Source organism: Seriola lalandi, unplaced genomic scaffold, assembly GCF_002814215.2.
Source record: "Seriola lalandi dorsalis isolate HSWRI2012SDOR001 ecotype SW California unplaced genomic scaffold, Sedor1 jcf7180002054938, whole genome shotgun sequence".
In the NCBI taxonomy this organism is placed as follows: Eukaryota; Metazoa; Chordata; class Actinopteri; order Carangiformes; family Carangidae; genus Seriola; species Seriola lalandi.
The window spans coordinates 488454-512290 of record NW_019525490.1 but is presented as its reverse complement, the minus strand read 5'-3'; the positions used below and the strand labels follow the sequence as shown (position 1 = coordinate 512290).

General features: G+C 38.8%; 3 protein-coding genes across 3 annotated transcripts; all 3 read right to left on the bottom strand.

Annotated features, from left to right (window-relative positions):
- Positions 1 to 672: 672 nt before the first annotated feature.
- On the bottom strand, positions 673 to 2912 carry LOC147817568 (uncharacterized). The gene is made up of 3 exons (XM_087170243.1): positions 2642 to 2912; positions 1134 to 1587; positions 673 to 836 (listed from the first exon to the last, which is right to left on the bottom strand). The coding sequence occupies exons 1-3, from the start codon at positions 2696 to 2698 to the stop codon at positions 673 to 675; spliced, it is 675 nt and encodes a 224-aa protein (XP_087026369.1). The 5' UTR covers positions 2699 to 2912.
- Positions 2913 to 3017: 105 nt separating this feature from the next.
- Positions 3018 to 6969, bottom strand: isca1 (iron-sulfur cluster assembly 1). The gene is made up of 4 exons (XM_023393522.2): positions 6850 to 6969; positions 4933 to 4986; positions 4481 to 4586; positions 3018 to 4153 (listed from the first exon to the last, which is right to left on the bottom strand). The coding sequence occupies exons 1-4, from the start codon at positions 6928 to 6930 to the stop codon at positions 4005 to 4007; spliced, it is 390 nt and encodes a 129-aa protein (XP_023249290.1). The 5' UTR covers positions 6931 to 6969; the 3' UTR covers positions 3018 to 4004.
- Positions 6970 to 7714: 745 nt separating this feature from the next.
- tut7 (terminal uridylyl transferase 7) lies at positions 7715 to 21579 on the bottom strand. The gene is made up of 29 exons (XM_023393536.2): positions 21442 to 21579; positions 20008 to 20446; positions 19550 to 19704; positions 19271 to 19387; positions 18951 to 19128; positions 18684 to 18772; positions 18284 to 18335; positions 18090 to 18159; positions 17748 to 17874; positions 17495 to 17614; positions 17261 to 17395; positions 16576 to 16753; positions 15409 to 16106; positions 15049 to 15199; positions 13708 to 13794; positions 13511 to 13611; positions 13214 to 13271; positions 12850 to 12953; positions 12639 to 12728; positions 12388 to 12501; positions 11797 to 11874; positions 11502 to 11679; positions 11296 to 11343; positions 11093 to 11184; positions 10888 to 11003; positions 10570 to 10769; positions 10258 to 10331; positions 10096 to 10162; positions 7715 to 9451 (listed from the first exon to the last, which is right to left on the bottom strand). The coding sequence occupies exons 2-29, from the start codon at positions 20426 to 20428 to the stop codon at positions 9393 to 9395; spliced, it is 3957 nt and encodes a 1318-aa protein (XP_023249304.1). The 5' UTR covers positions 20429 to 20446; positions 21442 to 21579; the 3' UTR covers positions 7715 to 9392.
- Between the last annotated feature and the right edge of the window lie 2258 nt (positions 21580 to 23837).

Sequence of the window (23837 nt, the reverse complement as noted above, 5' to 3'; positions counted from 1 at the left end):
TGCAGCTGAACCTACTCTTGACTCTATTACAGTCTAAAGTTATTCCCCCACGTTTCATTTTATTAACACCAAGGGTTGATTGACTGCAGAAAACAGGAAACCATAATGACTGGTTAATAACCTGCAAACCAAAATGAACATGAATGCATCATGGAGGCGGCTGGTGGTCGTGGTGACAGGACACCTTGATCTCCCGCCGCTTCCAGCAAAAACACCTGTCATTACATCCGTCATGACCTACAAAGGTGATGCTTGTTGTTTTTGCAGTTGTTGTTTGACATTTTATCCATTATCAGTCATGTAAGAATCATTTTAATTTCTTTCTTGTTTCAGATAGAATAAATGAAAACTGGTATTTTAGGGGAATTATGCTTGTGTGTGCAATGAGTAAACACTTGCCTTTTCTAAATGCGTCATTACCAAAGACAATGAACTTCCATTTTCTTTATGCAACATAGTTCGACAGCAGAAAATATGTTAGCTGAACATGCTCTTGACATTTTTTTTTTGTCATTTTCAACCATACAATTTCTTAAATAAATTTAAGTTATCATGCGTCTAGCACTCTCTTGTTTGTTCGTTTCTTTGGAAGTAGAGGTAAAAAAATAATGAATAAGACAATCTGTCTTTGCTGGTTTCAGTTTAATTTGATCTTATCTGCCTTTGACTTTCTTACAGAGGTGGAAGTGGTAAAGAGGTGGACTCAGATGAGTTGTGACGAGCACTTTTCACAGGCATTTGATAGTGTCTGGGAACTCCATGTTTCTTTGAGGCACCTAAAAACAGCTTCCTCTGTAGGTCTGTCAAGTTCTCAAAGAACCATTGGTTGGTTGGCCCTGGATAAGGATCAGGCATTAAACAATCAGATCCAGTATTATTCTAATAATTCATAACCATCTATCAGTATTATTATCATGATAAATCTATTGATCCCTGAGCAAATTTAGTCATTTTCCATGTTGGAATGTTCATTATAAAGTCTCATAAAACAATAGTATATACATTGGCAGAAGAATAGTTATCGCCTCTCAAGCCTTTAGCAGGACACTTAAAGAGTTTGTTTCAGCCTACGTGTGTGGCAGGACAACAATGAAGGATGTACGTGATTTTGTGACTATAACAGCCCAACTGACCAGTTTGAGGAGGCATTTTGGGTGGCATCCACTGTGGTTCACAGGAGAGCTGTTTGGTCCAAGCCTGCACATCCAGGATGTGTGGATGTATCTCTTGCTTTTTAAAACGTTCTACAACAGAGAGCGCTGAGGCAGAGGGCAGCGTCTTAGATTTTTCCAGCAGGTGTGTAAGGACGACAGGATTTGAGGATGGTAAGGTAGGGTGGAGTTGTCCCTCCTGAGATGAGGCCACTGCAGTGTTTGGGACAGGTAAGCTTTCACTCAGGTGATCCCGCCTCTGAAACTGACACTTGGACAACTGACTTATGTTTTCATGGAGGACGGCTCTGGATCTAAAGGTCCCATGACTGTTCTTTAGGATGGAGAGGGTGGTGCTGATGTTTCGAGGGTCGATGTGTGTGGTGTCACAAGGTGGGGATTTCCTCTCAGCCAAAGCCTTTAAGAACTCTGAAATCTGAGAAGAGTAGCATTGGGGGAGTATCACAGACACAGCAGAGATCAGATACGTTTTCAAAGACCACATCCTTCAGTGTCCACAGTTGCTACTGTGAACCACACACATCACATGAATCCAGTTTTAATTGGACTTATATTTTAAGTAAACATGTTGTACTTCATAACACAAATGGTCCAAATAAAATCAAAAGTTCTTAGTATTTTATCATCTTATAACCCTTGCAATACCTACCTAGCCCCAAAGTTAGTGAGCACAGTGGAGCTTTTAGCTCCTAAAGAGCCAGCCATTTTCCTTGAGTGGAGATCAGTAATAGAGCTAAATGGATAACTAACTAACACTTAAGTGATAACTGGACATCCATACATCAGTTGGAGCATGTTGCTCACTCTCATAATTCCAAATGAATGCTAATATTACTCAGTAGTTGATGTAAATAGGTAACCGTTTGCTAAAATGTTTGCCATAACAACTTTGTCAGGTGATGTCTTGTATTTAGTCTGTTCTTTTTTTTTTTTTTTAAAGATATGTTTTCGGGCTTTTGTGCCTTTATTGGACAGGATAGTGGAGAGAGACAGGAAATGAGGAGGCAGAGAGAGGGGGAATGACATGCAGTAAAGATGCGGGACTCGAACCGGGGCCAACTGCAGCGAGGACTGTAGCCTCTACACATGGGGCGCCTGCTTAGACCACTACGCCACACGACGCCCTGTATTTAGTCTGTTCTGCCTAACAGAACCAACAGAACCGCCCAAGAAGTGCCAAACTGAAATCAGTGAAAGCTGTTTCAATGTGTATTTTCATTTTAATTACAGGTTTTACATGAGATTTTCTCTAGGTAACTATGATCATCATAAAACATAGTCATATGGATATCTGTATATGTCCAACTTTAGCACCCCCTAGTGATGGTTTATTTCTGTGCATCCCTCCTTTGTCCCTTGGTGATATTAAAGCTTTACAGATGAAAATGTAACAAAAGGCCAAAAGGTTTGTTCTGAAAAAAATATTATTGAATCTGACAGTAAATACTTTATGTATCAATTTTCACTACCTTAAGCCCATGAGACTCTCTGCTGTCAGAATCTCCATCCTTGTTTTCACTGTCCATGACCCTAAAAGACCGTAAAAAAGGAAAGTGCCGACTTGTTACTTCATTAAATATTAAAAACCTAAAATAGGGATCATTATAACAAAATATTTCAAATTGACTGTACCTCCGTCTCCATCCTCCTTGATACAAAAGTATCAGCGGAAAAGAGGTGATAGCTCATCGGTTAGCTGCAGAAACCTGGACATTATGATGCAACAGTTCTGACAAATGAACTATCACCATGACAATTGATCGGAAGATTCTAATGACAAGTGCACCACCTCCTTGACAACTGCTCAAACTGCGGAACGTAAAACAGTGGCCACACAATGTCATATTAATGGATTTAGCTATTTATTATTTCATATGTATACAGACATATTGCACAGGTTACAAATCTTAAGAGCACGCAATCTATACAAACACAAGTTCCTGGCTTTGATCAAGCAAAAAAAGAAACCAACATAAACTTAATGTACTCTTATGTGAAGGATACATGTTTTGTGCGTTATTTTTTTTTTTGTGCGTTTGTGTGGTTCAAGGGAGATTTACATTCTTTATATTTACACAGCGATAAATATATATTTTAACTTTTCAAAGACTATACAAAAACTGATAAAGCAGATTCAAGACACTCAAACTCCTCCACTTTTGCATACTGCTGGTACACGACACTGGGTAATGGTACACTGTCTTACAGTGTGTTTATCAAACAGCTGTTGTTAACATCTGTGGATTTTGGGTGGGTAGATTCCAACTTGAAAACCGAATACTTAATGGTCTCATCCACTTAGCTTTACCAAGTTAAAGCTGATCAGCTCTCCGCTTTAGTGAGCATGCTTTTGGGCTATGTTGTACCATTTCCTTCTGCATACAAGACATGGTGAGTTTTGACTGAATGAATTAAGATAATGTGCGTATGTGTGTAAAATGGTAGACAGTCACTAAATTAAAAAAAAAAAAAAAAACACCTTGCTTTTGAGGTCCTTCTAAAAGGTTTTTTTTTTTTTTTAATGCAGGAGCCCAGAATAAAAGAAGCAGGGTCGACATCGGAGGTATCTGAACCTAAAATCAATCAATCATTGTTTTGACTGCACAGATTGTGTTGAAACTTTCCTCTAAGCATGAACACACATACTTGGGCTTCTAGAGTGTGTGTATACAAGTGGTCTGCAGGAAGAGCAGTGGTAGGAAAGGAGGCACGTCCACATCTCAAGGATTTCCTCATGTCCGACTTCCTTGTCAACATTCAGTCTCTCAGTCTTAATAGATGGGACAAGGTTTAGAGCAGGGATTGTGTGGGAGGACGGAGGCTCTATGATGCTCAAATGTTGAAGCTCTCTCCACAGCCACATGTGCCCTTGATGTTGGGATTGTTGAAAACAAATTCAGTGGACAGCTTTGACTCCACAAAGTCCATCTCAGTTCCCAGGAGGGTCAGCTGAGCCTTCTTCTCTATGAACACCCTCACGCCTGCAAGAGAGTAGTAGAGTCAGTTCTCAAAAGTTCTAATGTTGGCATCCACACTGGTTTCATTTTAGGTTCCAATCAATGAAACAGCAACCCTACAAACACATTTTTATTACAGCCACTATGTGAAGAATTTGAAAATGTCTAATTTTACCACCCCCTAGTATTAGTAATAGTTTTTTTTTAAAGAAAATCACTGTGACAGACAGCAAGGCATGCTGTGAATAATCCTCACAAAACTGTATTTGAACTTTGTTCCACCTGTCCTCATAACTCAAATAATCCAAAACATTTTACTATAAAAGAAAACACAATAATAAATGGTTTTACCATCCTGCAGCACTTCCTCATCAGATTTTGCTTTCTCCTTGGTGTAGTCCAGTGTGTAGGTCAGTCCATTACAGCCACGTGTTCTCACGCCAACCTTCAAACCGATCTAGAAAGAGACAGATGGATATAACCAGTCTGTGTAATTTACTCTGTGTAATTTACCATTTACCAATCACTACAGTGTCATCAATTATGCTAAAAGTTATATATTTACACACATGACTACTGGAAAGCAGATGTGTTGGGTTGGACAACTCAAATGCAACTAGTTTGTGAGCTGCATTGTCAAAGTACGCAAAAAATAAAGTGTGTATAATTGTTCCCATCTACCACACTGGAAGGCAGAGTGAAAAACCAGCTATTAAAGAGAGAGAAACACAGAACATGTAGAGAAGCACTGCATGCTCGATGAGACGATGTTTCATTGACTGTTGTTCATATCATTTACTCACATATTCCGGCTTGTCCTGCAACAACGTCCTGATTTTATTCACAGCTGCTGGAGTCTAAAGAGAAAACATAAGATAAATAGGTTACAACTCAGAGCTTTGATATCAATTTTGATTGAGATGAAAGCATTGTATGTAGGTAAAACTTTATCAAACATACTGAGCAGAGAGTGACAACTGAAAACAAACTGCACTGTTGCTTCAAGTTCCTAAGGCTATTTTGATACTAGTTTCTGCACTGTGACAAGTTTCGGTTGTAGGGATCTGAAATTGTAAAGTACCTACAGTATAATGAAATAACCTGCACCTGTAGCTCCAGCTGTACAGGAGAGGATATAGGTACAAGAAAGTGTTAGCGCTCTCTTTCGGAGGCATTTGGGAGACCAAGGTGAACTACACTGGCCATATGGTGCTAATCCCTTAATGCCGGTGTGTTCATCTGTATGTGTGCACTGTGCTGCCAAATGTACAGTACATTCCAACTGTGTCCCAGCCTGGAATTGTTTCATAAGTATACCGTCAACCCTGTGTAATGGCAATATCCAAAACCTAACTTGTCTAGAATATGTAGTTAATAGCAAGTATTTTGCACTGGATTGTTATTAATATCATCAACCTGTTAGGTTATATGACATTTAATGCATCATTCAATAATGATTATGTTCATCACTGACCTTAAACTGTGACTGGTAAAGAAAAACTAGCATAACTCTTAAATGACACATCATCTGCAGGTGCCTGAGTGCAGAGGAACGTCTCACTACTTAACATTTACTTCAGTGCAAAACCATTATCAGCTCAGGCCACCACATGTACACTTTATCTTCAAACAGCACTGTTAGCAGAGCTCGTCTGGCTGATATTCACCATCATCCCACCCATAACAACAAACCATGACTCTGCACTGGTAGCTTGTTACACCGAGTCTGTTTCATTTATAATAATATCACACGCAGTACTTTTCCACTAACTTCTGATTTTTTTCTGGTATGTTTTTTCCCTATTAGACAGTAAAGAGTGACAGTAAAGTTGGGGAAATTTAAGAGGGTGAAATGTAACAAAAGCTACGACATCACAGATAAAGAGATGGGTGACAAAGAAATGGATAACCAAACTATTCTAGAAGACTTCTAGCACACTCAGAAGCCAACCTCCATTTCAGTATTCTTTGCATTATTCTTTGGCTATTGTTGGCCCCTGCTTCATTAGTTTTATAATTAGAATAATATAATAAGACTTTATTTGTAAAGCACTTTCCAATACAAGTTAAAAAAGTCAAATATAAAAAAAATCCAGACAAATCGAAGCAATATGTAAATGACATTAAAAAGACATCACACAATAAAAACATCGTGCATCTTGTAAGCTACTCGACTTTACGCACTACAGTATACCTTTACAACACTTCTGCATGTTCTGCTGCATGCAGTATTAACCTCGTTAATTTCTAACGTTAATGCAGGTGTTGTTTTCAAAATTGTAATAGAGTCTTAACCTAATGTTGTATGGTATACCGTTGAATTGCTAACACCCAGTTAACGGTCGTTGACGAACTCAAGAGTCGGTGGCACATAATCAAGCAACAGCTTAGCTTAGCAATCTAACGTTATGTTGGCTCGGAGTAACGTTAACATCTAGTACAGATAAATTCTGATTTAAGCCATAATGTCATACACGTATAACCACCCCAGTGTGTACACCAGCTGATGCAAACGCATAGAGAGAAAAGAGTAATGTTCCGGGAAAGTTGTTCTGCTTGTGACGTACAAGTCGTCGATGGTTAGCTAGCTTAGCTAACTTCGGATCACGTAACGTTAGCCAACGGACGCTAGTATAGACGCCACACGCCTCGAGTTAACATACACTGACCGGACAGAAATGTTTTTATACGTGAGTTTAGAACCACAGTTCATCACTTACCAGTGTCAGTGCGGCCCTTGTGGGTAGTATCTTTCTTTTGCTGACCGCTCGGACGGTCGCTCGCACCATGGAGGCAGACATGTTGCTTCATATGAAATCACAACAATTAGTTGCGCATGCGTGTAAAGGCAAGTGGTGACCGCCCCAAATAAGATGCTCGTTCAATGATAGGCTTATATTATGACGGACGGTCGCAACAGCCAATGGGCCTACGGATAAAACACAACGGGAGATGCTCGCAAATTCTGTTTTGTAACTGCTTTGTAATGTTATTGAAGTACCGTATGTTCTTAACTTTCCAATAATGTACTCTTTTCTGGAACTACTTTTGTACCGCTTTTTTCCATTTTCTTTTACTGGTCCATTTTCGTAATCAGTTACTCACAAAAAAAATATCTTACCTGAAGGTCCACTTAGTTATTTTATTCAAACACTTTTTTCAACCAAATCGCAGACTTTCTCAGCGGATAAAAAGTCCACTTTGTTGATCAAACTCCTGTTCCCGAGATCAATAGACCTTTCATGCTCTACTGTGCAATATTTAGTGTGGCACACAAGTCTTCTTCTGAGGAATAATATATAAAAACACCAGTGACCCGGGTGGGCTAACTTTAAATGCTTAAGATTATTCAGATGGTTATGTCTTAAGTCATTGAGTTTATTTTCTTATAAAATACTCAATAAGTAATATCAATACTACAGTTGTGTGGACTGGCTAGCTACAAATGTAAATGTAAAAATGTTTAAAATTCTTAATCTATCCTACACCTCACTAATGTTGCTTGCAATGCCAACAATTTCTAGTCACACCCATGGGTCTTGCAATGTGTATTGTACTATGGACAGACTCCAATAGACCTAGAAATGGGATTGGATTTTAGTTTAATGAATTCTGAGACACAAAATGGATTGCAAGCCAACTTTTCCTGGCCGGATTGGGGTTCCTTAATAACAAACTAAACCTTCCGTTTGCATACAACAAAAGAAATGCAGTAAGGCTGGCATTAAAACAAAGTTACTTTAAAATGAGAATTTCATTACAATACCATCAACAACACTTTTTTTTTAATAAAATTTAGCTATATTAGGACAACAATAAAGCCAGACAGTCCATATTTGAAGTTGAATGATAAGCAGGTCTTCGAGACATTAACTAGCAGCAACATAATACAAGGGTGTGGACCCTCACAGTGCAGCTACCAATCTGTGGCACCATAACTACAAAATGAAGCCTTTGTGGCAAATAAATACATTTATCTCTCCACTGTCAGACTGAGATTACCTCTAGTTTAGGAGTAAGTGAACACAGCGTTTGCAGCAGTGTATGCCATCAGCTGGACCAGTTGATTGGTTTTTTAAAACCTTGACCACTGTGTAAGCATGAAACTTTCTCAACTATATGTTCTTGCACTACAGTTACAACACTTCCTAGCATGTGTGGAGACACATACAGGCTAGGGTCGGCAGAGGAAGTACAGTTTTACTGTTATTTTACCGTCCATTCACACTTACATATTTGCCCCTCAACTGCCTGTATCTATGAAATAGGGGTGGATCAGCAGTCTCAAAAAATAAAACTATGATCCTGAAAAAATATCTACAGGGTGTTTTCTCTTACACAGAGACACACAAGCGCACAGACATCCTGCACGAAGAGCTGCTTTCAAGGCTGAAGGAGAGACAGACTGCTGGACGTCAGTGCAGATGACAAATAAAACAGGATTTAAAAGAAATTCCATAAAAAAAGATCCTGGCCATCACAAAAGTTACACTGCCATTCAAACGTTTTTGAATCTATATTGTAAATCTTCTTTTGGTTAAATCTGAAGAAAGATAATTAGACAATTCTTCCTAAACATTCTTGCAATTAGAAAATCAGGAATAAGTGAACTGATGTGTAACTTTCTGGTTAAACGTGAAATGGCCTCGATCTTAATGACTCTTAACTGATGTCAAGTCACTGTAAGTAGCGGACAACAAACCATACCATCACCATGTCCAGTTGGCTTATAACTAACGCAGTGCTTACAAACACTAGGTCTTACCTGTGATGACAGTTGAGCCTATACAGTGTCAAGAAGCGTTAGCATCAATTACAAAACAAATTGTTGGTATGTTGTCTGCAAAAGATATTATGGTGATCAAGATGTAAGCAATCTACTGTTAGTCATATAGCAGACACTTCTCAATTACTTACATTTTCTAATTTAAGCAATTTCACACTGAATCTGCTTGAAATGTAATGAGTATAAAAAAAACTTGACTGGCAGTGTAGGTAAACAAAGACATGAGGTCCATGCATAATGGCTTTTCATGTTAAAATGAAAGCTTTAAAAAGCTCCTCTGAGGAGGAGCACTTTAGGGGGGAAAAAAAACAACACACATAAAAAGGCCCTATTTGGCTTCAAGTCAAGGCGTCCTGGCTTTGGCTTTTAATGGGCTCCCATTGGCCCAACAGTCCCATACAGATTTAAGGGTTTCTGGACTTTCTGTCTGCCTGGACAAGAGTAGAACCTCGTGGTTTGCGTAGCCACAGCTGCTGCTCATTCCACTGGGCTCTTCCTGTGACCAGAGCGACCCATATTTCGGCAGGCTAAACTACCTGAAACAAACCAGAACAGAGATGTCAAAACTTACTCCAAAACATGCTTCAAACCTGCACTGGCCACTTTTGTAATGTGTGTGAAAATACACTTATGCTATCAGGCTAAATGACAGAGCAGGCCAGATCGCTACAATATGATAAACCGATAGCTGTATTTGCTGCTTTCTGCTTTATTTAATAATATAATAAGTATTATAACTCAAATAATCAGCAAGCGTGCACTTTGTTCAGAAACAGATGGCTCAACTTGAGCCTGGTGCAAAAATGTCTTGCTCTCATTCTCTCTCCACACCAGCCCTAAAACAAGACAATTAACCAAAAATAACAAAAACATAGACAGTCTTAACTGCTACTAATTCTTCCTGGTGGAGTATACAGAGCTCTTTGTCTGAATAAATTATAAACATATTTTTGGTTCAAAACAAGTTGTTGGGAAAAATGTGTTTTATGATAGGTGAGGTGGGGTATTTCAAATTTCTTCCTATATTTTACAAAGTAATTAAAAAAAAAAAAACAAACAACCTTTTTAAACTATATTAAATGTTAAATTCGTTAGACAATGACATTGCTGATTAGGCGAGACAGTACCTTAAGAAGTTCAACTGAAGCAAAAAACTACAGCAACTTTACATTTTACATACCTGCTTGTGGACTTAATATCACATTTTGTTGCTTTCTTTTCTTCTTCTCTTCTTGTATAGGTGAACCCTGAAAAAAAAAAGAAGGTAAACAGGGGCACAGGTGTACAAAGCGGTCTACCAATTTATAAGAATATTTTTCCATTCACAAGACTGAGATCATGCCTGTTTCTCCTTTTCTCTCAAATTCCTCAAGTGGGCTGAAGAGGGGGAGGTAAAGTTTTCCATCTTCACATTACCTGCCAAATGACAAATTAAAGATTAAAAAGAGAGCAAATTACTTTTCCCCTTCATTTTATGAATAATATTAATGCAAAATAATGTCTTGTACTTAATATTTTTAATGCAATAGAGGAAAATAGGAAACTAACAAACCTGTGTTCTACTATGGAGTTGAGAAATATCTTTTGGAAGGGTTTAACAATGCAAATGAAAGAAAAGTAAAATAAAATAAAAAAAAAAAAATTTTGTGTGAACCTGCAGGGCTTCTGTACAGCTGACAGTCCTTCTTGATGTGGGCACTTGATCCACACAGGTAGCAGCAGCGCATTTCCAGTGCATCTCTTTTCCTCCAGTGCTCACGCTTGTGTCTGACATGATCCTTGTTGTTCTCTGCTGTATCCATTTTGTCTCTCAGGTGCTCTGGCCTTTTCTCAGGGTCCCTTCTGTGCTTGGACCTGGACCAAAATGATCACAGCACAATACAAACAAGTAGCTTGACACATGGTGCAGATAAACATTTAACTGTAAGTTAACACTGTGACTTATTCAGACATGTATTTTGATTGTACGTACTTCCTACGCATGGGGCAGTCTTTCATGAAGTGGCCGATCTTGCCACAGATGCGGCAGCAGCGATCATTGGGAGCCACCTCTCCCTCAGTGAGAACTTCAGGATCAAAGAAGTACTCCTGGGACAAAAGAGGATGAATTACAATGTCAGTGCTTATATAATGTTACCATAATATGCAATTATAGCGTTTAAACAGCAAATACTAACCATCTGACTGGGGTAAATGGGAGGAAAGGCTTTGATGGGTGTGCCAAACACTGTTCTGCCGTTGATGAAAGCCTTCATGATGAAGTTAGTCACTGTTTTGGGACATGACAAGAAAATACATTTGAAAGACAGAGAAAAACAGAGAAAAAGAGAAAGAGACTACAGAAAACAGATAAAAACAGATAGAGAAAAAAAAGTCTTACTTTTCCTGGACAGACCAGCACCCAGATTATGATTCAGGTCAAATGGATCTGTAAATGAGCACAGAAGAGAAAGCAACACAGGTGACAAATATTTCCAAACAACCACAAACAAACAATCGAACAATACTGAAGGTTAAAACTAGAGCAATAATACTTTGTCTTTTTATTGTACACATCTGGACCCAGAGAATGTCACACACGCTGACCTTCAATGACAATGTATTTGGATGTCCACTGCTTGTTGAAGGTGGTGAGGCGGCACTGCTGACGTATACAGACAACATGCTCTCTGAAGTCAAAGTCCTCTGTATAAAAGCGGAGCAGGCCGAGCCACAGCTCCCCCACTGTCTCAGTGTTCTTCCCAAACTCTGGCCAGCGACTGGGCTGCAGGAGAAAGAAGACATGATTGACATGTTATTAAGACACAGTGTGACATGCTCATTCACCAAAATCTTTAGAGGGATACCCACAGAAAATATGCAAAAAATAGAAAACACTCACTAATGTTTTTAAATCGTCAAAGAAGTACACGTTCCAGCCATCAACTAGCACTTCCGGCTTCTTTTTTCCATCATAGATCTGTGACAAACAAGCTCAGTGAAGTCAGAAAATTGTGCAATTATTAGCATACACAACGGAGATACATCTTTATTACAAGCTTGGAAATATAATATTGTATCTCTAGATAGAGAGCTGTTCTTAAATAACTCAACATCCTATATGAAAAATCTACTTTAAAAAGAAATCTTTCACTAATAAATTAATCTCTATAGTTCTGAAAGGGCCTGCAGTGGTGTTTGGAATGTAAAATATCCAAATCCTGAGAAAAAATGTTTGAGTTTCTGTTTTGGTTTTTAGGGAAGGCCTGAATGAATGAAGACATTCATAATTCTGAAAGATAGATCTTAGTTTGCTTTTACATGTCTAAATAAAACTTGTGTTCAGACAGGAGAAATAAAATACAGTTTCTGGGATAGTTAAATACTAACCCATGAAATTACAGAAAGGTAAGGCCACATCTAGTATCATTCAAAAATTAAGATGTGGAAAACCGCCAATTTAAACGAACCCTTTTACAAATGTCATTCGTACCTCTTGCAGCACAGGAATAATTGGTGGGTTTCTCTGCTGAAGGAAGAACAGCACCATGAGTGTGTAAGCGTAGGAGGAAAGGCTGCCACGTGAGGCATCACCGATGTCACACATCTGTAATGGGAGAAAAATAAATATGGCAAAACAGTTATGCAGTACAATATAATGAAACAATATAACACTGTAATGTGTGACGGGATTGTGTTTCAGCAAAAAGGCCTTGGCTGCAAGTATTATATAAGCATATTCACCTTGGCAAAAACCTTCATGACATAACAGAGGATCTTCACTCTCCTGTCAATGGCTGCATATGAAGCTAGCAGATGTGTGTTGTGCAGGGCCTGAAAAGAAAAATGTAACTCAGAAGCAAATTTGAAATATGCGTTTTTCCCTCTGACTCTAATCAGTTTTATTTTACTCAGAAAACACTGCACAAAACAGAACAGGGAGAAAGGGCCCTACCAGCGTGTTGTAGAGGCTGATGTCTCCCTCCAGGCTGGTGCGAACATGGACGAACTTCACAATGGGTACTTTTGCCGTAGTGATGGGTAGGATGTTCTTCAGACCTGGTGAGAGGGTGCAGATGAGGAGACAGGTTAAAGGGATAGACTGACATCTTCTGTTTAATACATTTTGCTCCGTTTCTCACTTTACCATGAACCATGAGACACTTCATGTGACCGATAACTTTGCGTTAGATGCTTGTTGTAATTCCCTCCAAACTAAAACAAACATTGCAGGAAGCCGAAAAATCGACGAACAAACAATGAAAAAAAAAAAAGTGACACACTGAAAGTGCCACTAATCCAGGTCTGCTATGTCGTACCTGGGTGTTTCTTTAGTTGTCTTGCCAGGCTTTCAATGATACTGATGCAGGCACAATCCTGTAGGAAAAAAACATAAACATAAGAAACAAAAACATATAGTATGGATTCAAAATCAGAAAGAATATCACAAAAGGAAGTCACTATGTTAATTCTGCAGATGTCCCAGAACTGTATTTAATATCCAATGGTTGTAGAAGAGACATGAATATCTAACAGAAGAACACCTGACCACAACAGTAGATGTATACCTGTATATGTAACTGTAATATTAGCAGTGGGATAAAAACATAACTTACATCTATAGCATCCTGCCCCTCCAACACCATACAGATGTCTAGGTCACTCTGTCTGAAGCCAAAGCCATTTTTGGATGACCCAAATAGTTGCAGCCGAGCTCCTGTGAATAAAAAACAAAAAACTAGATCTGTCAATTTCATCACTAGTAAATGATCAGTTAAGTTTGACTGAAGTGAATATGGTAAATTTACGTCACCAGCAAACTGTCGTCTGACAAAGGTCTCCAGGTCTTGCAGGATGTGCTCTCTTACACTCACTTCCAGTTCATCTGGGGCAAAGTCAGCTACAAAGGAAACAGACCTATACTCAGATCTGGCCAATGTCATACACTTCATTTCAAGGATTCACCAAATTGTTATGACAGCTACACATACCTTTTTGTTTTGTTCTTAAATTCTACCACAACAGTATATCGACATGAAGAAGAGATGTGAATGACAGGTTTCAAAAATTATATTTATTCTGTATGTGTGCAACTCTTGATCTCTGCTGGTCCATATTGTATGGCCAGTAAAAATAATTTTTGAAATTTCAAGTAAGTAAGTAAGTGTGTTTCAGTCATTTAACCAGGAATAAAAGCTGCTGGAGGTTCAGATTTTGTTTTGAATTTGGATCTAAAATCAACAAAAATAACTATAAAAAGAAACAACTATTCTATAAAATAAAAAAACATTTTTTTAACAATTACACTTCAGTAGTTACTAGAAAAAAAAAAATCTTAATCTCCCAATAGCCAAGTCAAGGTCTTTATGCAAGTCTCTTTAGGTGAATATCCTTTGTTTTAACACGATAATCATCTGCTTGGCAATATCCTCTCATCTATTTCCATGACCGCTGCACCACCCTGACAACCCCAATCTTAAGTCATGAAATATTTTACTTTAAGCAAGACTTGTTTGTTTATGTAAATAAATGCCACAACAATTCTTCCTATAATTGTCACAGTACTGCTCCGACAACATGTCATTGGCAGCTGTATTTTTTCCCAGGCAGCCCAAAAGCTGCTGCTCAAACTTCTACATTTACTGTTTTCCTCTGCTGATTTTTGACAACAGGATATAGAGCTCTGTCTTCTTGTTTAACTCTTAAGAAACACTTTTAGCCTTACATAGAAATTTGAATGTGTTGTTTATGCTGATTAAGTACTTATGAACAGGTGGCACTAATCAAGTTGAAACAAGCAATTTACAACACAGCTGTGCAATTAAGCATTTGCTGACTCCAACAAGCAAATCTCAGACTTTTAGGACGGGAATATAAAAATGTTCTTGCATGACTTCAATTGTTTATTAAAAATGTTCACACCACATGTAAAAGATAATCAAATGCCATGAAACTTATTTTGATTTAACAAATTTTATGTATTTTAAAAAAGTACAATGCTCTTTTACTTGCATAGTGGCATTTCATTTCAAAACACTGACTTGAAGCAAAATCAGTCAAAACTTAAGACTCTAAATATATACGTGGCATATTTCATTGCCATGAAAGTAATCACCCCTGACCCCAAATATTTATGCGATCACATAATACTCACTGTAGCACTGCTCGCAGACTTTGTTAAGTACACTGACAAAATCTGGTGTTATCGGGGGTAAAGGGTCCAGCTGCACTTTCTTGAAATCTTCCGGGCAGTCTTTTTTCAGATGTCCATCACGCTTGCACAAACTGCACACGACCATGTGTGACTAAAAGAAATTGAAAGGAGTTTAACAGATGATGCACATAAGCTTTTTTGCCACAATGTCTTTAAAAACATTATGGCTTTAAAAATATTCTCTCAAGTTTGATTTTTGTTCATTTGTTTTCTGTTTTCTTACACATGGAGAACCTTGTTTTCCAGAGACATTCAGGAGTGCTGTATGTTAAGTGAAAACAAACATGAAGCTAAACGTACCTTTCCTCTGGTAAAAGCTTGCTTGGTGAATTCATAAGACCTTCTGCTGCTCTGCTTTTGGTTTTTATTTTCTGGGCCTTCATCTTTAACTGCATCCTCTGGTGGAGGTGATGGACTGAAAAGTGCCACCTCTTCCTCCTCTTCCTCATCCATTGAACCAGGTGTATCAAAATCTGGACCCTCTTCATCAGACAAAAGCTCTTCGCCTGAAATCTCATCCACTAGGAAAATCTCTTCATCCTCTGTGGTGAAGCTGTCCAAGTGGTGTCTGGTGTGTGTGTCCTCATCGATATCCAGATCATCATCCTGATCTTCTTCATCCTCCGAGAGGCTGCTTTTGCACAGGTCCACCTTTTCCTTGTCTCTCTCTTCATCTGAGTCACTGTATTCTTCAACTTCCTCCTCTTCTTCAATGATGCAATCAGAATCTTCTGGACCATTTTCAACAGCTTTAGGTTGACTTGCATGTTGAGAATTAACGTTAAGCTGACTGAATTGACCTACAATGTCTTCATTCAAAGCCATCGCATTTTCCTGCTCAACAGGTCCAGGCGGTGCTTCTGTTTTATGCTTAGCAGCTGGTGTGTTGAGTAGCATTGCAAAGTACTTGTATGTGGTTTTGAGGCAGTGGAGGATGTACTCGAACATTTGCTGGCTGTTCACTGTGCGGGCCACATTTCTCTTCACGGCAAATGGGTCTGAACACAGAAACACAGACATTTATTAGTGACAAAGCAGATAAGGTAAGGTAAGAGTAATCAAGATCTTTATATATTCAACAGAAATGGAGATTATGTTTGTCCCTTAAAATGCTAACAGACGTATACTAACAAATCTAGGTACCACTGTATAAATCAACAATATAAACATGCCCATTGATAGCTGGCACAGAATTTAACTATTCAAATATTGAGTCACAAAAGTGGCATTTCAATTCATTGGAGCTTGTTGTGTTTCAACCAGGACATTAGCATAGGTGCACTAGCCCTGGGTATTGTAAAAACAACACTAGCCAAAACTAACCAAATAATGAGTTACAATAACATGGATTTTCTCTGAGAACTTTTTCTCTCACAAAAGCATAAAGATGCAAATATCTGTGTGATTTCTAAAGCACCCAAAAGCAAAAATTCAATCATTCATGCTACACATGAGGAAGCTTCTGACCCTCCACAGCAATGCGTTTCTTTGGCCAGTCTTTGATCTCTCGGGAGAGGACAGTGCTGGTCCGCACACTTATTACATTGTCAGCCAAGTTGAACTCCAGCGAGTAGTAGCGAAGCATTTCTACCCAGAGAAGCCCAACTTCCACAGGCGGGTGAGGGCTCTGAAACACCAGCGGTACCTGCATGGAAACACATCAGACAGCATGTGCAGTCAAAACTAAGTATTTGGACAGTTACACTTTTTTTGCTCTTCAGGCTCTGTGCTTCAGCATATTCAGTTGGAGATAAAATAATGGATACTAAATTAATGTGATATGTCTCAGGTTTAATTTGAGTAGGTTAACATCAATACACAAAGAACTGTGTGGGAGATATATCCCTTTTAACGGATATTATTCAGGAACTATTTTCTGTGTTTTTGGTGCCTTCCAATGTGTTTCGAATGATGGAACATGGCAAATCTATTCACTTCAACAAAAATAAACCTGGGCAGGATGTTCTCTATGGTGGCTCACCTATGGTATCAGTAAGTCTCTGCCAAGATTGTTTTTAAGTTTGGTGAAAAACATGAAAGCATCTGATCTAGGAAAGGCATTTCATTATCAGAATGAATACATCAAACTGCCAAAAAAAGGAAACAACACTCTTCTCAGACAGAAAAACTAAATTTTTGTTTTCACAATTACCTTTCCCTTTATACAGGAGTCCTCTGCTGGCTGTGATGATTCTCTGGAGGAAGGGGTGTAAGCCCAGTGTAAATATCCATCCTCTACATGCAAGAGATTGAAGTCTGACAACCTGCTGAGTGAAAACACCTTAATCTAAAAATAAAATGATTAGATTAGTTTCCATTGAAAACAGCTAGCAAGGACCAATACTGAAATTAACACTGGCTATATAAAAGATGAAAAGAAACACACCTCATGGTTCAGGTAGGTAGGCAAGAGGGACTCTTTGCGCTGCTGTAAAAAGTAGATAACCATGAGGGCGAAGACATATGGTGGCAGCCCACCTTCCTCTGCACGGTCAATCTCACAAATCTAAGTCAGAAGCAAGAACACATGTTAAAAACAAAATGTTTTGTTTTACAAAAGAACTGTGGCATACTGAGCCCTTTTCACTAGTTGCCTGGCTAATGAGAGCAACAGATCAGGGTCTCAACTGGAGATATACCTGGGCCCAGCGTCTGAGGCCCAAAACCAGTGGGAGAAGGAGATGCTCTTGACTGGCCACAGCAGAAAGATAGGAGGTGGTTTGGAATGCATTTTCATTCCCTGCACTCACTTTGCAGATCAGACCACTGTTGAAAAAAATAACAGTTTAAGTTTTCATTAATGGTTTACTGCTCTTGCACATGTGGAAATGAAACCATAATGAGCAATAGTTTTTTTTCTTTCTGCAGGTAAAAAAAACCATTCTGGTAGCATTATAAATGTCTTAATGTATGGAATTATGGTGAGCCTGAATAACCTAAATTTGTCTTATAAACTGTGAACAACTGTTGGAGATACTCACCTCTTTTTCTCTTTGCAAATGACAACAGGCACCCTGGCATGAAAATCAGCTTCCAGGTCAACAAAGAGAGCTGAGGACAGAACAACACATGTTAAATTTAAAGCATCCATGACAGCCTAGCACTTGACTGACTCTCCTTTGGTGGAAAATCTTAAGGAAAAATCTTCAAGTCAAATAAATAAGAGGTGACTCACGGCTCACAGAGAGGCTCTCCTTGACCAACAACAAGACGTCTGGCTGATGCATCTGTGAATACATTCCATTTCAAAGCCTTTATACACCATAAATACAATATAAAAAAAGGACACATGAATGTGGTGTGTTTCAGAAACACAACATGCACAAATCAATCACTTTTGAAACCTAAAATGTAGAGAAAAGACATTTTGCCATCCACACTGTCATTACTGTCTCTACTACATACTCATACTTGCATCTTGTGACTAAAAACTTGTAAAAATCTTGTTTGATGACAGCTGTTTTTGTTTCATCCATTTTCCTGAGAGGTATGAGGTTTTTCTTAATTTCATCAATCAATAAAAACCTTGTAATAAAACAGCATTCACACTATCAAACTCACACTGGGCTACTCACGTGAGGTGGATACTGAATGTCAATGTTGACATCAGAATCCTTAAATCCAAACTTAGTGCAAGATGATCCATATAGCCTAAGCCTGATCTCTACAGATGAGGAAAACAGAGAAGAAATAATATTATCACCATTCAAACTTAACTCATAGAATAATGAAATGATGCAAAGCGCAAGAGCCAACAGCCTGTTTGCTACAAACCAATATCACCATCAGGACGAATTTAGGTCAAGTCACCGAAACAAATATTTTGTCTTCAGGTGACTTACCAGGCAGGACGGACTGAAGAAGGTCTTGCATGACGGAGACCACACACTGTCTCCTCTCAACATCCTCGTCATTCATCCCATGTTCTCGTACAACAGCCTCTAGTGCAGCACTCACTGCACTTATCTGCTCCGGGCCTGGAGGCAGAATCTCCGTCAGCATCACCTGTTCTTGCTTCTCCTATAAACAAAAACAAGCAAATAGGGGTTTATTAATGCGTAAAGACTATTACTGCACAACGACAGTATGGTAGCATAATCTGTCTACAAATGTTTACTATGATCATGTAATTGGTGATTTGCATAATGAAACCATTCCTGACCCTTGTCCTTTTCTTGTGCCGTTTGTCTCTGATGTGCCTGTATGCGTCAGACACAGATTCCAACAGAACATCACATACAGCGCAGGTGTAAAGTGCACTGGGGTTACTGTGGGACTTCTGAAACAATTTAAAAAGGAGGAAAGTATAGACATCAGACAACGGCTGAAAAAAATATTATACATATGTTATATATCTTATAATATAGACTTACAATATAGAGTTATCAAAGCAAATATGCTCAAGGCTGTGTATTTGGACAACACCAATCAAAGTCTGTACCTTCTTGAAGCAGTAGATGTCATCTTTATTAAGTCGCTTCTCTGCTTGCCGTAGGCTGCGCATCTCTTTGGCTGATAGTGTGGCGTCTTCATTCACAAGGCCCTTGTTCTCTTCAGCAAAAGCTTTCTTCTTGTGTCTGTTTCTCCGTCTTCTCCCTTTGGATGCAAGAATGGAAGAAATGCATGTGTCACAAAAATTACGTAATTAGTAATGCGTGTATCTCATGGATGCATTAGTATAGCCAGTTCTTACACTCAGACTCAAGCTAAATTTTAATATGCAGCACATCACTGTGATCAGGATTGAAGTTGTAGGGGAATAAGGAATTAGTGTAGGCCCTTTTAAAATATGTCCATTGCACTGATTTAGGCAGACTGCCTCAGATTTTTTTTCTTTTAAGTGTGGATGAACCTAAAAGTGTTCAATCTTTCACCAAAGTCAGATTTTAAGATTCTCACCTGGTTTAGGAGTACTGTCCTCAGGAGCCTCTCTCCTCCCCTGCTCCCTGTCCTCCTTTGGACCCTCTCCTTGGATACCCCTCCTCCAGTAATGCTGCTGCTGTGAGCGCTCTCTCCAGTTATCTTCTCGACTCACACCACCGTTTTCAGGACCTAAGAACCAACGGACATCATCCTTCTGCGAGGGGCTGTGACCCCCTCTGAATCCACCAGGGGAATAGCTCAGAGGTCCTAATGCTCCCTTCTTAGGGCTGGCCCAGTAGGGCCCACTCTGATTCTTCTTGCCCTGATGACCTCCCTCTGGTCTGAAGTTCTGTCCTCGACCCTGGTCCTGGATCCTCCAGCTTTCTGTCTTGTCTGCTCCTGCTCCCCTCTCCCAGCCGCCTTGCCTAGCCCGGTAAGGCCTGCCTGAGTTTTCCATGGTTCACTTACGTTAAAACTGCAGGATAATATGTTCAGTTAATATAAAATAGTCCTTTTGTAATCAAAACACCCCTGACACAAGCTGTTTGCCAACAAGATCATCTGTCAGAGTTATGACTGTGAGAGATGATCCTTACTTTCGAGGAGTAGCATGCTATTTTAGAAGATATTCATTTGTGCAAAAACGTTCAATGGCTGCGACAGCTCACAGCTTTCACAACTTCCCATTTATTTCAGACCAGACTATAGCAGAACTTAGTGAAGTAAATGCTAAGTAAAAGACAGCCACAATTACCTAAATGCCTGCTTACGTAAGTTGAGACAATAAATAGCTGGCGATTAACCGTGTCACTTCAGCGTCGTCTAACACTTAGCTGTCTGACTTGCAAATTGAAAACTAAGGTTAACTGATAAGCGACTTTTATTAGCAATGAACGTTGACCGTTTTAAGTTCAAATCGGACCCCCGTGGGAATACTAGAGAAAACATCGATGTGTCCCGTGGTACTACAGCCATCACTGATATAACATAAACGTTGGGTTAATTATGGTGACTGTGTACGCACAAATGTAACGTTAACCAACGACTCAAGTTACCCGGCTAACTGTAACGTTAGCCACCTCACCTAACGTTAGCTGACTTTGTTATGGCAAGGTGTTAGCGTGTGCTAGCTTACTTGCTTCTGCAGTCTGATTTGCCTCTAACATTACTTCATCCTCTTCCTCGAGTTAAAGGCACATAACTCTGTCAGGCACGTAGCTAACACACCGTCAATAAACTAGTGTTGGTCACGAAAATTAAGGTTAGCTAACTTGCCACATATAGCGTAGCTAACGTCCCTACTTTGCTTGTTAGCTAACGTTACGACACCTAACGTATAGCTTCCCCGCTAGCACGAGCTAGCTTTACTGTTCATTTGTTTTCAAGCTGTTCAAACCTACAGCGTCGGTAAAGGCAGCCACTAATAACACGTCAGCGATAAATATCTATGAAAAAGAGCAATTAAAATACCTTTTGTACGTGCACAGAGAGCATACTTGAAGCCTTGTTTAGGTCTAAGTTGTCATGATCGTTTGTCTAGCACTGGAGTTTGAAAGGTGAAGTCCGGACTGTCTGTTTTGTAGCAGTCAGCGTTTAAGTTCCGCCCACCGCAAAAACAGGACATGTCCCTTTTAACATTAGATAAAATTGCTCTAAGTGTAAACAATATTATTATGAACTGCAACTAGGGTGCGCTGTGAAACAAAGTCAGCTGAGACAACTTTTGACACTAAATTTAGAGGTATAAACAATGACATAAACTCATTCTCCACCGCTGTTGCTATTTTCAGACATTCCTTAATTTTGAATAATAATAATAATAACAATAATAATAATAAGTTTCAGTTTAGAGATTCTAATACCTATACTCTTAAAAACTACATTTTAATTCATCACGTGTTACATCATTTCACGTTTAGCTATTACAACTACACCATTTCATGAGTGAAAAGTTCACATGTAAGCACATGTGGCTTTCAGTTATGTGAAATGAATAAGATATCACATGTGAATACAAACAGCAATTTCACATACTAAAGGCTATCACAAGTGAAACAGCACTTTACGTTTGATGTTTTTATTACAAAATAGGGTTTTGGGACATTTTACATGTGAAATGCAGCAATATGTACACGCACAAGAAGAACTGATGTTTACTATGAAACATTAGGCTTCATTTCATGTGGAAAATTGAAATTGTGTCGTCAGCTGATGTAGTTCATGAGGACCTCCTCTATATATTGTGACCCATGTACTAGCTCTGTCTCCCTTCAAACAGCTGACATCCTCTCTGCATCATTTCATCTTGGATTGCAAATGGAGCACCTCCACCGCTCACGCAACACATCCATGCGTTGCTCTAATGGCAAGCACTGCTGATTTTCATACCCCATTGTTCATTTGTGTTACTGTCAGTATTAATAAAAGGCATCTCTTGCATGGACTCCCTCCAATTCGCAGTCCGAGTCCGTTTGCAACAGACTGTATGTCATAACATAACATCCTCATGTGGGCTATAATGAGTTGGCAGTACAATTCATTAGTTCTGGAAAATCCACACCTCCTTAGCTGTCTTTCTTTAATTGGCTGAAAAATGAAGTGGAAAACAAATTTCAGACTTGCTGTTTAAGCAGCTCCAGAAAAGCAGTTTGTGGTTGAGTGCTCAACAGGTTTTACCCAGCCTGTCTAGTCTTTAAACTGCCAACTTTATGCAATGTCCTGAAGCAGCTGACTATGACTGATGAGGCCAGTATGTACTAATGTCACCGGGAAAATCCCCAGTCTCTTTTGAAATACAAATTTTATAATGTTTTCCAGTGAGAAATTATATAATTTTGCTTTTTCTCATGTGTGTTTTAAGCAGTTTTGAAAGATTTTTATTAAATCAAAAATGTCTTAAAGCTTAAACAGAGATATTGGTTGATTGAAACGTGTCTCAGCCTGTCATCTCTGCTGTCCCATCAGAGAAACAAAGGTGGTTACGCACTTCTTTATATGTATACGTTACCTTGAGATTTGATAGTCCTTTAGCTGCTGTGAATTGGGCTCTGTGCAGAAAGAGAGAGAGAGAGACAGAGGGGAAGTTGGCAAGGAGTGATTTTATTGCTTCATTGTAAATCAAAAATGTCCTATAAGGAAGAAAAATTGCACTGATTCATCAGGATCAAACTCCACAGAATAGAAACCAAACTGGAACAAAAAACACAGAAACACACCCACTGACATCCACCAGTAGATAGCAGCAGAGCGGTGCCTCTGGTCTTGATGGATACTACCCCAACCCAACACTGCACAACATACATTTATATATAGATTGTAACAGTAGTGAGAGTTTTCCCCCAACAACCTATGTCGTCAAAATAAAAATCAAGTAAATAAATTATATGATAAAATAATTACACTTAAGTGAATGTAAGTGGCAGATCTTCAGAATCTAAACTTTGGCCAATACACTGGAAGACACTGATAAAGATTTTTAATAATTTTGGACAAAATTAAAAATAGCACTAATGTGTTTTTTCCCTGAATAAAAAGTATCTATGGAGTTTTTTTCATGAACAAGCAAGAAAGTTGTTACTCACCAAGCACACAGTCCTGAATCCTTGATCTTTAACAAATGTGATGAATTTGCTATTCCTTAAAGAAATATAATATCATCAGAGTAAATGTTCTTCTGTTGGCCTGTTCAGTTCAGAGTATTGAAGAAACTTACTTGGCCTTGTATTGGATCCATCTCTGCTCAGTTAGAGCAGCACATATTATTATGGTCTGGATTTATAGTAGATTTGTCAGCTAAACACTAAATCTGTTAATTCTACTCCAGCATAGTGTAACAAAAATAGGTTAGAGAGATTAGAAAGATTTGC

Coding starts and splice junctions, on each gene's coding strand:
- LOC147817568 (XM_087170243.1), bottom strand. CDS start 2,698: ATGGACAGTGAAAACAAGGATGGAGATTCTGACAGCAGAGAGTCTCAT. Junction 1,588..2,641: donor GAGAGTCTCATGGGCTTAAG/GTAGTGAAAATT, acceptor TACTCTTCTCAG/ATTTCAGAGTTCTTAAAGGC. Junction 837..1,133: donor CAAAATGCCTCCTCAAACTG/GTCAGTTGGGCT, acceptor ATCCTTATCCAG/GGCCAACCAACCAATGGTTC.
- isca1 (XM_023393522.2), bottom strand. CDS start 6,930: ATGTCTGCCTCCATGGTGCGAGCGACCGTCCGAGCGGTCAGCAAAAGA. Junction 4,587..4,932: donor TGCAGGACAAGCCGGAATAT/GTGAGTAAATGA, acceptor GTCTCTTTCTAG/ATCGGTTTGAAGGTTGGCGT. Junction 4,154..4,480: donor TGAGGAAGTGCTGCAGGATG/GTAAAACCATTT, acceptor ACTCTCTTGCAG/GCGTGAGGGTGTTCATAGAG.
- tut7 (XM_023393536.2), bottom strand. CDS start 20,428: ATGGAAAACTCAGGCAGGCCTTACCGGGCTAGGCAAGGCGGCTGGGAG. Junction 18,336..18,683: donor ACATTCAGTATCCACCTCAC/GTGAGTAGCCCA, acceptor ATGTATTCACAG/ATGCATCAGCCAGACGTCTT. Junction 12,954..13,213: donor ACAACTAAAGAAACACCCAG/GTACGACATAGC, acceptor CCCTCTCACCAG/GTCTGAAGAACATCCTACCC.